Genomic DNA, 13,172 nt, shown 5'->3' with positions numbered 1-13,172 from the left:
TGTCGTCGTGTATTATATTTATATTACCTACTTGTGTTCAATACTATCATTGTGTCTGGGACGAGCAGAGTGATTGAGTAGTAGTGTTTCGTGTGTAACTGATTTGACTATATGTGAATCTGAGGATACATCAACGCTGGTAAAGGAAAGTGGTCGCTGCGCTTAGAAGGACAACAAGAGAACAAACAACAAAGCACAGATACTATCTACACGGGCCATTCTGTGAAGTTGGGGATTAATAGTGAATGATTAGAGAGCCCTCACAGCCGGCTCTCGATGAAGTTGGTGTGCTGACCAGGCCAGTGGGCATCGGGCCACACCTGTCGGATAGCTTCCCAGATGTGCCTATTAAATGTTAGCAATTTGCGGCAGCAAGTATGGATGACTGGAGATACTCACGTTACATAAACAATCTTGAGTCCCTCGCTGACCTCCTGCGGTACGTCCTTGACATCCTTGCGGTTGTGATGGGGCAAGAGAACAGTCTTGACGCCGGCGCGCAGCGCACCGATCAGCTTCTCCTTGATGCCGCCAACAGGCATCACCTTGCCCCGGAGCGACACTTCTCCGGTCATTGCAACACTGGGAGGCACCGCCTTGCCGGTGAACAGCGAGATCAGACCCATGGTGTGTGCTAGACCTGCCGAGGGGCCGTCCTTCGGGATGGCTCCGGACGGGCAGTGAACGTGCAGACTGCGGTTCTTCATGATGTCTTCAGTAGGATCCGCAGTCAGTCCAAGCTCAAACGCATGGGCTTTAACCCATGTCAAAGCCACCTCTACACTCTCCTTTAGCACGTCTCCCAGCTTGCCGGTGAGCTGAACCCGGCCGTTGCCTGGCATGTCGGCAACCTCGATGAACAGAATACTGCCTTGACCTCCAGTGGAATAAGCGACAAGTCCAGTGACAACACCCGGGCGACCATGCTTTTCGGCGATTTCTTCATCGAAGCGCTCGATACCCAAGATTTCTTCCAAATCGTCCAGGGTCACCACCGGGTTATACGCGTCAAGCCGGTCTGCATCGCCTGCATCCGCAAACTGGACAGCCTTGAACCGACAGATCGAACCAAACTCACGCTCCAGGTTACGAACACCCGACTCTCTGGTGTAAGACGTGATGACTTTGTCAATAACCTCATCGGACAGAACGACCTGACCGTCCGAAAGCCCGTTCGCCCTAATTTGCTTGGGGATGAGGTGTCTCTTGGCAATGTGCCGCTTCTCAACGGTAGTGTAGCCAGACAGAGAGATGGTTTCCATCCGGTCAAGTAGGGGTGCCGGAATAGTGTCCAGAGAGTTGGCAGTAGCAATGAAAAGCACCTTGCTAAGGTCAATAGGGATGTTGATGTAGTGATCCGAAAACGTATGGTTCTGCTCAGGATCCAAAACCTCAAGCATGGCTGCTGAAGGATCTCCTTGGAAATTGGCGCCTCCAACCTTGTCAATCTCGTCGAGCAAGAACACTGGATTGGCAACGCCAACTTTCTTGAGACCACTGACAATAAGCCCCGGCATTGCAGCAACGTAGGTTCGCCGATGGCCTCGAATCTCAGCCTCGTCTCTCACGCCACCCAGAGAAATCCTGTGAAACTTGCGGCCGAGGGATGTGGCCACTGATCGCGCCAAGCTGGTCTTACCAACGCCCGGTGGGCCAACAAGCAGGAGGATCGGTGACTTGTCACCCATGCGACGAGTCTTCAGCATATGTAGCTTCGTTTCAACGGCGACTCGATCCGTCTCCGACAACACAGGGACCTCCTTCTCAAGATCGCCTCCATCGGATGCCTCGAGCTCTTTCGACAAGGCCTCAATCTGACGCTCAACATCTCTGTTGGTAGACTGCTTGAGTCGGAGCACAGCCAAGTACTCAAGAAGTCTCTTCTTGATCTTCTCCAAGCCATAATGATCATCGTCTAGCTGCTTCCTGGCTCTCTTCAATGTCTCCGGTCCAAGCTGGTCCTCGGTCATCTTAGTCCACGGGATATCCGCAATATTCTCGAGGTAGGTCCGGCAGACGCCGTACTCAGCATTTGCCGGGTTCATCTTACGAAGACGGCGCAGCTCTTTGTCGGCAACCTTCCTAGCCTCAGGGCTAAGCTGGGCCTCCTGCAGTCGCTGCTGCAGCTCATCGACTTCGTTTGACTCCTTATCATCGCTATCATTGTTCCGACCGGCTGATAACCCGGGTGGCGTCAGTCCGCTAAGACCAGCCATAGCTCTCCTTGCCAGTATCTCACGATCACGGGGATCGATTTGGTTGATGTCGAACCCAGAACTAGGAAAGCTGTTGGTGGTGATTGTAGTAACCTTCACATTGCTTTTGATGCTCTGTAACTGCCTAGTCAGAATCTCAACAACTCGCTCTAGCCTGATCTTGACGTCGAGTGATGCTAAGATTCGAAGCTTTTCTTCGAAGCCGGAGTCGGCGACGTCCGCCATGAAATCGGCCAGTCTACCCGCATGGGAGACGTCAGACTTGGTGATGAACAGTTCGAACTTCCGGGCAACGAGTGGCGACAGGCGGCTTCCGGGAGATGGCAACAACGAAGACAGTCGCAGCAAGGTCAGGAGCTCGCGAGAAAGTTGTCGCAGTTGTTGAAACAATTCCACTGTTTCCGCATCGCCGGAGACTGTTTCTAGAAATGACCAGGTCAGGCAATCCGCCAGATAAGGAGTGGCAACAACAATGCAGGGCGACGGAAGAATACTGACCTTTCTCATCATGAACAACAGCTTCCGCCTCAAAAAAGGGCCTTTCCTTCAGAACGCGTCTGACGGTGAAACGCTGGACACCCTGGACCACGAGAGCCGGCTCCGAATAAGCGCGGCGCTGGATACCAATCACTTTGCCAACGGTACCGTGCCGAAACAGATCCTCCTTTCTTGCTTGTCCAGCATCAATCATCTCAAACTCTTCTCTCCGGTCGTCATCCAAGCTTCCATCGTCGATGAGTCGCTGACCGTCCTTGCTCAGATACGGTGAACTGAGGGGAATGCATCCAAAGGTGATAGCCGTTCCATCGCGCTTCGTCACAGCCGGTCGCTCAACGATTGTCGAGAGGAGGTTGGCGAGATCCGGGCGATTCGAGACAGGAATCCGTAGCGTGATCCCAGGAAGTAGGACCGATCCTTTGGGCAGCGGGACCAAGGCGAGCTTGGTTGTTCTGCCGCTGTTGGAACCCATCTCGGTATGCCAGTACACAAAGGCGCACACTCAGTGGCGATAACAGGATGGAAAGTAATGGAGAAGTGATATAAGGGGTTGGTGTAGTCTGGGGAACGAAGGAAGATCAGGTAGACAGCGCACGGGGCTGTCGTGGCGGTCGGGTTATAAGGCAACTAGTAGAGGTGAGGTTCCACTGTTCCAGAACCCCGTCGATAGATGAAGGCGTGACTCTGGGGAGGAGATCCAATCCGATAAGCGCCCTTCCCTCCAATGCCGAGGTCCGCACGGGGCAACGTCAATCGCCCGTCTGCGGACACCGGAGTCCTGCAGCACAGCTTCCGTTCTTCCAGAACATGCCATGGCAGATTGTGAGCTCCTGAAGCGTGAAGACACTGTGATCAATCTGTTTCCCATATTGAAACTCCGAGGGAAAAGTAAATTGACCCGTGTTAAGCAGCGTGATGTGGCACCTCTGCCCCAGAAGCACGAGACCCCCAAAGAAAAGCGGTGTCTCCTCATCCGGTAACATTACCCGGGCGTATTATTACCGCCGGGGCTGGGCCGAGTCGTATGACAAACACAAAATACCGAGTAAAATACCCAGCGTCAAATGTCAAGGTTGTCCGTGAAACATTTCCCCTCAATCTTTGAGATTCGTGCAGCCCACTTTTCTATTTAGTACCTGGACGCTCGTGATATCCTTCGCCTAGACTAAGGCAAGATATACCTCAATTCGACTCTCTACCGATTACTCCGATCACTCCCTGCATACACCAACTGTCGTCGCAATGGCTTCTGCCCCGCCCCACGCCACCAACCCCTCATCGCGCAAGACCTTCACCATTGGCACGCGCAAGTCCAAGCTTGCTCTGCTTCAGACGGACCTGGTTCAAGCGGCGCTGAAGCAAACATGGCCAGACTATGAATTCAAGATTCACTCCCGAGAGACCGCAGGCGACCAGAACACGACCATCGCGCTTCGTGACTTTACAACCAAGAACCTGTGGACCCAGGAATTGGAAGACCTTCTCATCGCTGGCAAGGTTGATTTCATTGTGCACTCTCTCAAGGGTCCGTATAAATTCGTTCTTTATCTCTCCATAGGAAAGTAAAACTGACGTCTCTTATCATCGCAGATGTGCCGACTCTCCTTCCCTCCTCCTGCACCCTCGGCCCTATGATGAAGCGCGAAGACACAAGAGATGTCCTGGTGATGAAGAAGGGACTCCCATACAAAAGTCTGGCCGAGCTGCCGGAAGGCTCTGTTGTCGGTACCTCTTCCATCCGTCGTACCGCCCAACTCGCCCGTCGGTACCCCCATCTGAAAGTCACGGATGTGCGCGGTAACATTGGCACTCGGTTGTCGAAGCTGGATGCAGAGGATGGCCCGTTCACGTGCCTCATCCTGGCTGCTGCCGGTTTGCTGAGGTTGGATTTGGGTGATCGTATCACCAGCTATCTGGAATCGAAGAACGGGGGAATGCTCTATGCTGTCGGTCAGGGTGCCCTGGGCATTGAGATTCGTAAGGATGACCAGATGGTGCTGGATATGTTACAGAACATCGGTCACAAGGAGACCACTTATGCTTGCTTGGCTGAGCGGAGTCTCCTGCGTACTCTCGAGGGTGGATGCAGTGCGCCCTTGGGTGTAGAGTCCGAGTGGGTTGAGGGTTCTTTGAGAATGCGCTCTATTGTGGTTAGTGTGGATGGCAAGGAGAGCGCTGAGGTTGAGATCAATGGAGCCGTTGATTCGCCTCAGGCAGCGGAGGAGTTTGGTGTTACAGTGGCCAAGGCGTTGGTCGAGAAGGGCGCGGGCAAGATTCTGGAGGAAATCCAGCGCAATAAGCAGACTGCTTAGATATAGAGGTTGCGAAGACTATGTGGTGGAGATGCTGGTCTTCTCCTTCACGGGAGACATGATTATACAATGGACATACTTAGATGGATACCCCCTTTGGAAAAAAGAAAAATGTTACGTGACTGCTGAAACTACTTGTCATTTACAAACTGCTGAATAGGCTTAGAGGGAGATTCAATGCGCAATGTTCTATCATTTGGTGCTCGTATCAATTCGACTCAAATAGGATGACCAGACACCAGTTAGTGGTATATATAAGTTTCATGCACATCAACCCCGATTCAATGTATTTCCAGAGCCTCTTGGATTCGCCTCTTTATATTCATCCCAAGCCCTGGCTTTCATCGTTTCTTCATCAGCCAAATCCATATCATCTTCGTCAACCTCAGGCTTGATGCCTGATTTCTCTCCCCCGCCTTCGATGACATTACCCCTCCTCTTCTCCTCTTCAAGATATTCATCAATTGTCATAGTGGGTAAATTATGTCCCGATCGGAAGACCCCTTGCTGGAGCTGCGTCCTGCGATCAAGCAACGTAAATGGCTGCATGGGCTTGCCCTCCTTGCTTAGGATAGGTCCAAACTTTCCTCCTCTGAGCAGCTCGGCAAGCGGGCGATCCAACCGCTCGGAGTAGCTCGACTCGCTTGCCTGGTTCCGCCGGCGCGGATCATCCTGCTGTGACTCGGCGGGATTCGGCGCAGCATTGCGGAAGGTGGACAGCATAGTCAGTTCTTGCGACAGCAGATCCAAGGACTGGAATGACTGGTGGATGTAGAGGTTGATTTCGGCGATGTAGAGTTTCCGGACATCCTCCTCGTCGCTTTGTAGCCGGCTTTGGTTATTCGCAAAATACTTGAGACAGTGTAAGTAGATCGCCCGGTAGTAGAGAGTGAGCAAAGCCTATCCAACCTCTAATTTCTGCTTCAGCTCCTTCTCCTCCTTGAATCTGTTTATCTTCACTTCGCGGCGGGTCGCAGCATCATTGGTTGTGGTCAGGGAAAAGGAGGAGGGATTCGAGGTGTAACGTTCATAAAGCTTTTTGTCTTTTTCGTTGAGGACGTCGTAATCGTCTAGTCGGGCGAGGAATCGTTCATATTGTCCAAGCGCACGTCGGAGGAGAGCTTCGCGGTCCGAGCTGTAGGTTCTTTGGAGAAGGTCTGCGAGATGATATTCTACCGTAAGGTATCTGGAGCAAGCGAAGACATTAGCTTATCTTCAGGCAGCTTAGCTAGATATGTCATAGCTATACTGGATATCTGTCGTGGAGATGTCCTCCAAGGGTTCGTTCGAGCTGAACAGAGATAGCAAGCCCACTAGCCGCTGGCATTCCTCAAGCTTGGCTATTGTTGCGTTGACATCACTGCGGTACGCATCCGTGTTGCTGTCAGGGCGGACTTCCAAAGCAGACTTTTCAGCCTTCGCTTCCGCAAATAGAGATCGTAGATTTTGTGGCTGCTCCATTGCGCTGCTTTCACGGGATCATGAGGGGTATGCTGTATGGTTTCAAAAGATCCGCTGGAGAATGGCTGCCGATCGGCAGATATGAGGGCTGTTTCATACACCGGGGTTTCTTTCTTACATTAATTACTGCTCAGTATCCACCTCACTAAGCTAAGCACGGTATAAGTCAGGTCATGTGATATGGACACCATGGAGCTTGGACGGATAGAAGCAGCTTTACATCGGAACAATTGGGTTGTTTTACATTTTTTTTTTTTGAGGATTTCACTATAACTAAAAGGCGAGCAACGTAGTTGTATATGACAATATCCGGCAAAACCCGTGTTTGGATTGCGCGTTCATAGGAGACAGCTTGCCCCGCGGTGCTTCCCTTTCCGGAAGTATATATACTACTACTCGTGACCATCAAGTATTAGTAGTATACTTCGTTCTTCGAAGACAAAGTGACTGAGCTACAAGGTCACTAACGTACCTAGTTTAGCACTATCCTTTGATTGCTCTCAGGGGAATCAGCTCTGAATCATCGTTAATACTACTATAGCTGTCACACAGATTAACCTTGACCAAGTAACCGGGGTTCAAGCAATAGTAGGTCTCAGTCTGCCACTGTTTGTCTCTCTGTTTGTGACACAACCACCGGCCGCCAGTGACTGCCCCCTGTGAATCATTCGCCTCTTTCAAGACTATTTTAACTTTCAGTCAATCGAGAGATCTAGGCTTCTTGCATCTATCATTTATTCATCATTAAACGTTGTTAAAGGTTGTTATCCCCTCCAGAACTAATAATAGGATACGACCACAATGCCATCCGCTCACGCTTTCAATATGGAAGTAACGTCTGATCTCCAAGTGTCTGACCAGCATCTAGCCTCGAAAACAACAAAAGGATATGCTGTGACCATGACTGAGGATATCCAGGAAGACGACAAATCATCGGATGAATCCGACATTGACGAACACGAAGACAACAGCAAAGTAGGGGTCTCACAGCAGCAAATTACCCAGAACGCAAAGTTCAAAGCCCTGTCAGTACCCACGTTCCTTCCAGACGAGCATACAAGAGCGCTAATATCTATCAAGTCTTGCCCAGCGTGCTGATGCAGGCCCCATCCATGATTCCAATGTCACCCATGACGTGCCGGACGCTCAGCTTTCTACTGCTCACTTAGTAGCTAAACAAGATCTTGGAATTGGTACACTGGACCCAAGGGAGTACCAATTGGAACTATTCGAGAGAGCAAAAGCGCAGAATACAATTGCTGTGCTTGACACAGGTACTACCATCAGAGAGGATTGTATTGAAGTGAAGCGAGCTAATGAGCACGTAGGCTCTGGGAAGACCTTGATCGCAGTATTGCTACTTAAGCATACACTGGAAAAGGAACTGAATGATCGCGCGGAGGGGATGCCGCATCGGATAGCCTTTTTCCTCGTATGCTTGAGATCCCATGCTGGCCTGAAATGAAAGCTCTGACACAGTAACAGGTAGATAGCGTCACTCTCGCATACCAACAGGCCGCGGTATTGCGTAATAACTTGGATCAAAATGTCGGGCATTTCTTTGGGGCTATGGGAACTGACTTGTGGAGCAAAAGTGTATGGGATCAGCACTTCCAAAAGAACATGGTTATTGTCTGTACAGCGGAGATTTTGAACCAGTGTCTGCTCAACTCCTACATCAAGATGAGCCAAATTAACCTCCTAATCTTCGATGAAGCGCACCATACAAAGAAAGATCATCCCTATGCACGGTGTGTATACTCTGACATAAGACACGTACATAAGCTGACCCTTCTTCAGCATCATACGTGATTCTTACCTTGAAGAAGTCTATTCGAAGCGTCCGAGAATTTTCGGGATGACTGCATCACCCATCGATACAAAAGGTGACATAGTAGATGAGGCTACGTATGTTAACAAAGCCCCAGCATCAAACGTGATACTCATAATCAATAGGCGACTTGAGAAACTGCTTGACAGTAGGATAGCTACAACGTCCAACATGTCACTTCTACGGCAGGTGGTGAGGCGTCCAGTGGAGAGAGTATGGTCTTTCAACAAGCTGGAGCAACCGTTCGCTACTAGCCTATATAAGCTCCTTGAAAATCGGTTTGGGGATATGGCCTGTCTGGAGGGTATATTCAGATTTGCTTGGCAGGCCAGCTCTGAGCTAGGCCGATGGTGCTCAGATCGAGCATGGGCGCGTGCTTTAGCCGATGATGTATTGCCCAAGCTCGAAGGAAATGTTCGCAAGATTGCAAACTTTGAGACATCATCCGATGTGCCCGAAAGTGCTTATAAAGAGATCTTGCGGATAACAGAAGCTAGCGAGATTGTGAAAGGCCATGCATTCAGCAGTCCCGATACCCCAGGCCAACTTAGCCCCAAAGTGCAAGTCCTTCGTGATGAGCTTGCCAGGTACTTTGGGCGACCGACGGAAACAAAATGCATTGTTTTTACGCAGAAGCGTTACACAGCTTTGATTCTTGCTGAACTTTTCCAGACCTTGAATATCCCTTTCCTCCGGCCTGGGGTGCTTATTGGTGTCCGATCTGGGGATTTAGCAGGAATGAACATAACGTTTCGGCAGCAATTCATTTCATTGGTCAAGTTCAGGACCGGCGAGATCAATTGCTTGGTAAAATTTGAACCTGTTGCTCATTGTACCAATTGCTAATAAATCCTAGTTCGCTACATCTGTTGCTGAAGAGGGGCTTGATATTCCTGACTGTAATCTGGTCGTTAGGTATGTTGATAACTCTCCTGCTCCCTGCCCGAGTGACTAACCTGATAGAACAGGTTTGACCTATATCAAACACTGATTCAGTACGTGCAGAGCCGTGGGCGTGCGAGGCATTTCAATTCAACGGTAATACCAGAATGCCGAATAAGTGTTACAGCAACTGATGCCCGGGGTTCTAGTATGCAAGTATGGTCGAAAGAGGCAATTTGGAGCATGAGCAGAGGCTACTTGAGGTTCAAGATGCTGAAGTAAGTTTCCTAAAAACAAGGAGCTATATGTTGACTAATAGAACAGAAAATGATGCAAAACTTCTGCAGAACCCTTCCCGAAGACAGGTTACTATATGGAATTGACCACGACCTTGATACAGTGTTGCAAAAAGATGAGGGCAACAGGTCTTTTAGAATCAATTCTACAGGTGCAAAGCTGACCTATCATTCAGCAACCGCGATACTTGCTCGCTACGCTAGTTCTTTGGTATGTCTGACATTCAACGACTATATTTGTGTGTTACTCTCTGACAAGCTGCCGTCTCTAGCAATACGAAAAGGAGTTGTCGGCGCAAGTAACATACGTGGTACTTCCTACCAACGGTGCATATGTCTGCGAGGTCATTCTGCCTGAAAAATCCCCTATCCGAGGTCTTACGGGAAGCCCAGCAATGAAGAAGTCCATTGCGAAGCGGTCTGCAGCTTTTGATACTTGTCTTTTACTTCGAAAGAACAAGTTGCTTGATGACCATTTCAATTCGATATATCATCGCCGCCTTCCAGCCATGAGAAATGCGAAACTGGCAATAACTTCCAAGCGCACCAGCCAGTATGACATGATATCGAAGCCATCTTTCTGGGGCCGGAAACAAGGGGTCCCCCCTGAAGAGCTCCATGGCACCGTTATCAAGTTCTTGCCCTCGAGTCCACTATCGCACGAGCCAGGGCCTTTGCTATTGCTCACACGAGAGAGACTACCTCACTTTCCAGGGTTTCCCATCTTCCTTGATGAGGATATAGAGACCACAATACTTACAACTCCTTTGGAAGAACATCTACTGCTTTCTGAAGAAGAGGTTGATTCTCTCACAGTGTTTACTCTTCGTGTTTTTCGCGACGTTTTCCACAAAACCTACGACAAAGAACCTGAAAAGATGGCGTACTGGCTGGCCCCAGCACGATTTCGAAGCTCATACATCCCGTCTTATGACCCAAGGCAGATCATTGACTGGGAGAGCCTCACCTATGTGTGTGACAACGAAAGTATCCCCTTTTCCACAGATGCAGACTCAGAGAGTCTGGTGGATCTCTTCGTGTTCGATGCCTGGGATGGAAGATGCCGATTTTTCACACTGGGGATCGAGCATAGTCTAACTCCCTCGTCGCCCCCACCACCCTTCGTGGCCCGGCGCAGGCACATGAACGATATAATGAATTACTGCCTGAGTCTTTCCAAGAACTCTAGGGCTAAGTTCTTGTCGACCTGTCACTGGGACCAGCCCGTCCTGAGAGCAGAGCTCGTACGACTCCGCCGGAACCTGTTAGATAAAATGACAGACACCGAAAGAGATGTCGAAACGAGGTGCTTCATTTGTATTGAGCCTTTGAAAGTATCTGCAGTAAGTTCGTTCTTTTCCACACGAAGTAGACCGTTACTGAACGCCAGTGAAGATTCCTGCATCTACGGCGTACTCCTGTCTCGCCTTTCCAGCGATTATCTCCAGGATTGATGCATACCTAATTTCTCTTCAAGGGTGCGAGAGCTTAGATTTTACCGTCAGGCTTGATCTTGCTTTAGAAGCATTCACCAAAGACTCTGATAACACCGACGAGCACCGAGCCCAACAGATCCATGTCCAACGAGGGATGGGAAAAAACTACGAGCGTCTGGAATTTCTGGGGGACTGCTTCCTGAAGATGGCTACCTCGATTGCTCTCTTCACGCAAAACCCAGATGACGATGAGTTTGACTACCACGTGAATCGGATGTGTCTCATCTGCAACAAGAACCTCTTCAACGCAGCCTTGAATAAGGAGATTTATAAGTATATCCGTAGTCGAGGGTTCTCAAGGTAAGGATCCTGTACTGTGTGCGGGGAATTGAATTTGAAGACTAACATTTGCGGCAAGACATACATGGTACCCAGAAGGGCTGAAGTTGCTACAAGGCAAAGACCACAGTAGAAAGGCGACCACGGAGAGCAAGCATGCCCTTGCAGAGAAAACGATTGCCGATGTTTGCGAAGCTCTGATAGGGGCATCCCTGCTTTCAGGTGGACCTGACCACCGATTCGACATGGCTGTTAAAGCAGTGACTACTCTGGTCAACAGTCCCAGTCACAAGGCTGAGCGATGGAAGGACTATATTTCCTTGTATACAATACCGAAGTATCAGCGTCGAACGGCGGATGGTGCCGAGCTATACCTTTGTCGAAAGGTCGAAGAGAAGCTGAGCTACCACTTCCGATACCCGACGCTTCTGGGATCAGCTTTTACTCATCCTTCATATCCGTCCGCATGGGCCAAAGTGCCCTGCTATCAGCGCTTGGAGTTTCTTGGCGACTCACTGATTGACATGGTGTGTGTGGAGGATTTGTTTGCCAGATTCCCTGACCGGGACCCTCAGTGGCTCACAGAACACAAAGTAAGAGCCCCATTGCACCTACAAGCATCCAAACATGCATTAACGGTACTGCCATAGATGGCCATGGTGTCCAACAAGTTTCTGGGCGCTTTAGCTGTGAAGCTGGGGCTCCATACACTTCTAAAATATTTCAGCGGCCCATTGCAGTCTCAGATCACTCAGTACGCCGAGGAAATCCAGACAGCTGAAGGCGAGAGCGAGGGTACGGTGGACTATTGGACTGTAACCAAAGACCCCCCTAAGGTAATTACGCCGTTGGCATTGTAGAATACAGCTGACTTGGGTGACCAGTGCTTGCCCGACATGGTCGAAGCCTATGTAGGGGCAGTTTTCGTCGACTCGGATTTCAATTTCGAGGTAATCGAAAACTTCTTCCGGGACCACATCAAACCATTTTTCGAGGATATGACAATTTATGACACCTTCGCGAATAAGCACCCGACGGTAAGGCTGACCCTGGCTGATTGTGATCTGGGCTAGATGACTGAACCGAACTAGACTTTCTTGCACAACCGACTGACCAATGAATTCGGCTGCATGAACTATTGCCTGAAAGCTGGCGAGATGCCCAGTATCGATGGGGCTCCGGCTGGGGTTTTAGCCGCTGTGATCGTGCATGATGTTGTCATTGCCGAAGGTACGGCATCATCCGGCCGCTATGCTAAAGTCAAGGCCAGTGAGAAGGCGCTGGCGGTGCTGGATGATCTATCATCAGCAGAGTTCCGGAGACAGTATCGCTGTGATTGTCGAGAGTCAGGCGATTCGGCAAGACCCGACATTGGAACGGCCATCTGAAGGAAATTAAGGCCAGGAGCTTAACTAGTACATGCGGTGAAACAGCCTGGGCCATTCACAGATTATGATGAGAGTGTGGCCTATGGAACATGCAAAGGGGGTTATGGAAATTGTGCTAGTAGCAGTGCTTATATCATTCAGTCTGACTATGTTTCATCCCCAGATGTTGTGCCATAATACTAGATGTAGTTACTTAGTGGTCTGATTGTTGTCTGGCTTGTAGATAGTCTAAAGACTAAAGAGATCCATGGACGCCGCCAGACCCGCCCGCTGCTGCCCGGGCTGCACTAGGCCCCATCCAGCCTAGCGGCAGTTCCCCTGAAGTGTACCACTTTCCGCTGCAGCATCCGCAGCAGCAGCAGAAAACACGCCTGCCGCGTCCACCGACTAACCACCACCACCCAACTCGACTGGCGGAATAGACGACGACGGAGCTTTGTTATGATCCTTTAGACTACTACATTCTTTCTATCGTGTACACCTTTTCTTTTCATCTTCTGTTCTCTTCGTCCT

The 13,172-nt window shown here is 50.0% G+C and overlaps 4 protein-coding genes across 4 annotated transcripts; 2 read left to right on the top strand and 2 right to left on the bottom strand.

Annotated features, from left to right (window-relative positions):
* Positions 1-55: 55 nt before the first annotated feature.
* Positions 56-3,608, bottom strand: ASPBRDRAFT_155319 (putative LON domain serine protease). The gene is made up of 3 exons (XM_067619388.1): positions 2,715-3,608; positions 400-2,638; positions 56-345 (listed from the first exon to the last, which is right to left on the bottom strand). Exons 1-3 carry the CDS (start codon positions 3,184-3,186, stop codon positions 261-263), a joined length of 2,796 nt encoding a protein of 931 aa, XP_067477718.1. The 5' UTR covers positions 3,187-3,608; the 3' UTR covers positions 56-260.
* A 348-nt stretch (positions 3,609-3,956) lies between these two features.
* ASPBRDRAFT_128221 (porphobilinogen deaminase) lies at positions 3,957-5,026 on the top strand (the record flags this gene model as incomplete). Its single annotated transcript, XM_067618042.1, has 2 exons — positions 3,957-4,239; positions 4,305-5,026. 2 exons carry the CDS (start codon positions 3,957-3,959, stop codon positions 5,024-5,026), a joined length of 1,005 nt encoding a protein of 334 aa, XP_067477717.1.
* Positions 5,027-5,296: 270 nt separating this feature from the next.
* ASPBRDRAFT_56261 (IGBP1/TAP42 family protein) lies at positions 5,297-6,487 on the bottom strand (the record flags this gene model as incomplete). Its single annotated transcript, XM_067627525.1, has 3 exons — positions 5,297-5,878; positions 5,936-6,212; positions 6,276-6,487. 3 exons carry the CDS (start codon positions 6,485-6,487, stop codon positions 5,297-5,299), a joined length of 1,071 nt encoding a protein of 356 aa, XP_067477716.1.
* An 801-nt stretch (positions 6,488-7,288) lies between these two features.
* On the top strand, positions 7,289-12,813 carry ASPBRDRAFT_208212 (putative RNA helicase/RNAse III; the record flags this gene model as incomplete). Its single annotated transcript, XM_067621822.1, has 16 exons — positions 7,289-7,512; positions 7,568-7,761; positions 7,816-7,919; positions 7,973-8,238; positions 8,288-8,395; positions 8,444-9,125; positions 9,175-9,233; positions 9,287-9,356; positions 9,410-9,478; positions 9,525-9,707; positions 9,769-10,839; positions 10,892-11,292; positions 11,351-11,864; positions 11,922-12,107; positions 12,156-12,308; positions 12,363-12,813. The coding sequence occupies 16 exons, from the start codon at positions 7,289-7,291 to the stop codon at positions 12,657-12,659; spliced, it is 4,581 nt and encodes a 1,526-aa protein (XP_067477715.1). The 3' UTR covers positions 12,660-12,813.
* Positions 12,814-13,172: the final 359 nt, after the last annotated feature.

This window comes from Aspergillus brasiliensis (genome assembly GCF_001889945.1).
Source record: "Aspergillus brasiliensis CBS 101740 unplaced genomic scaffold ASPBRscaffold_8, whole genome shotgun sequence".
NCBI classification, from domain to species: domain Eukaryota; kingdom Fungi; phylum Ascomycota; class Eurotiomycetes; order Eurotiales; family Aspergillaceae; genus Aspergillus; species Aspergillus brasiliensis.
This window is presented reverse-complemented; position numbering and strand designations above follow the sequence as displayed.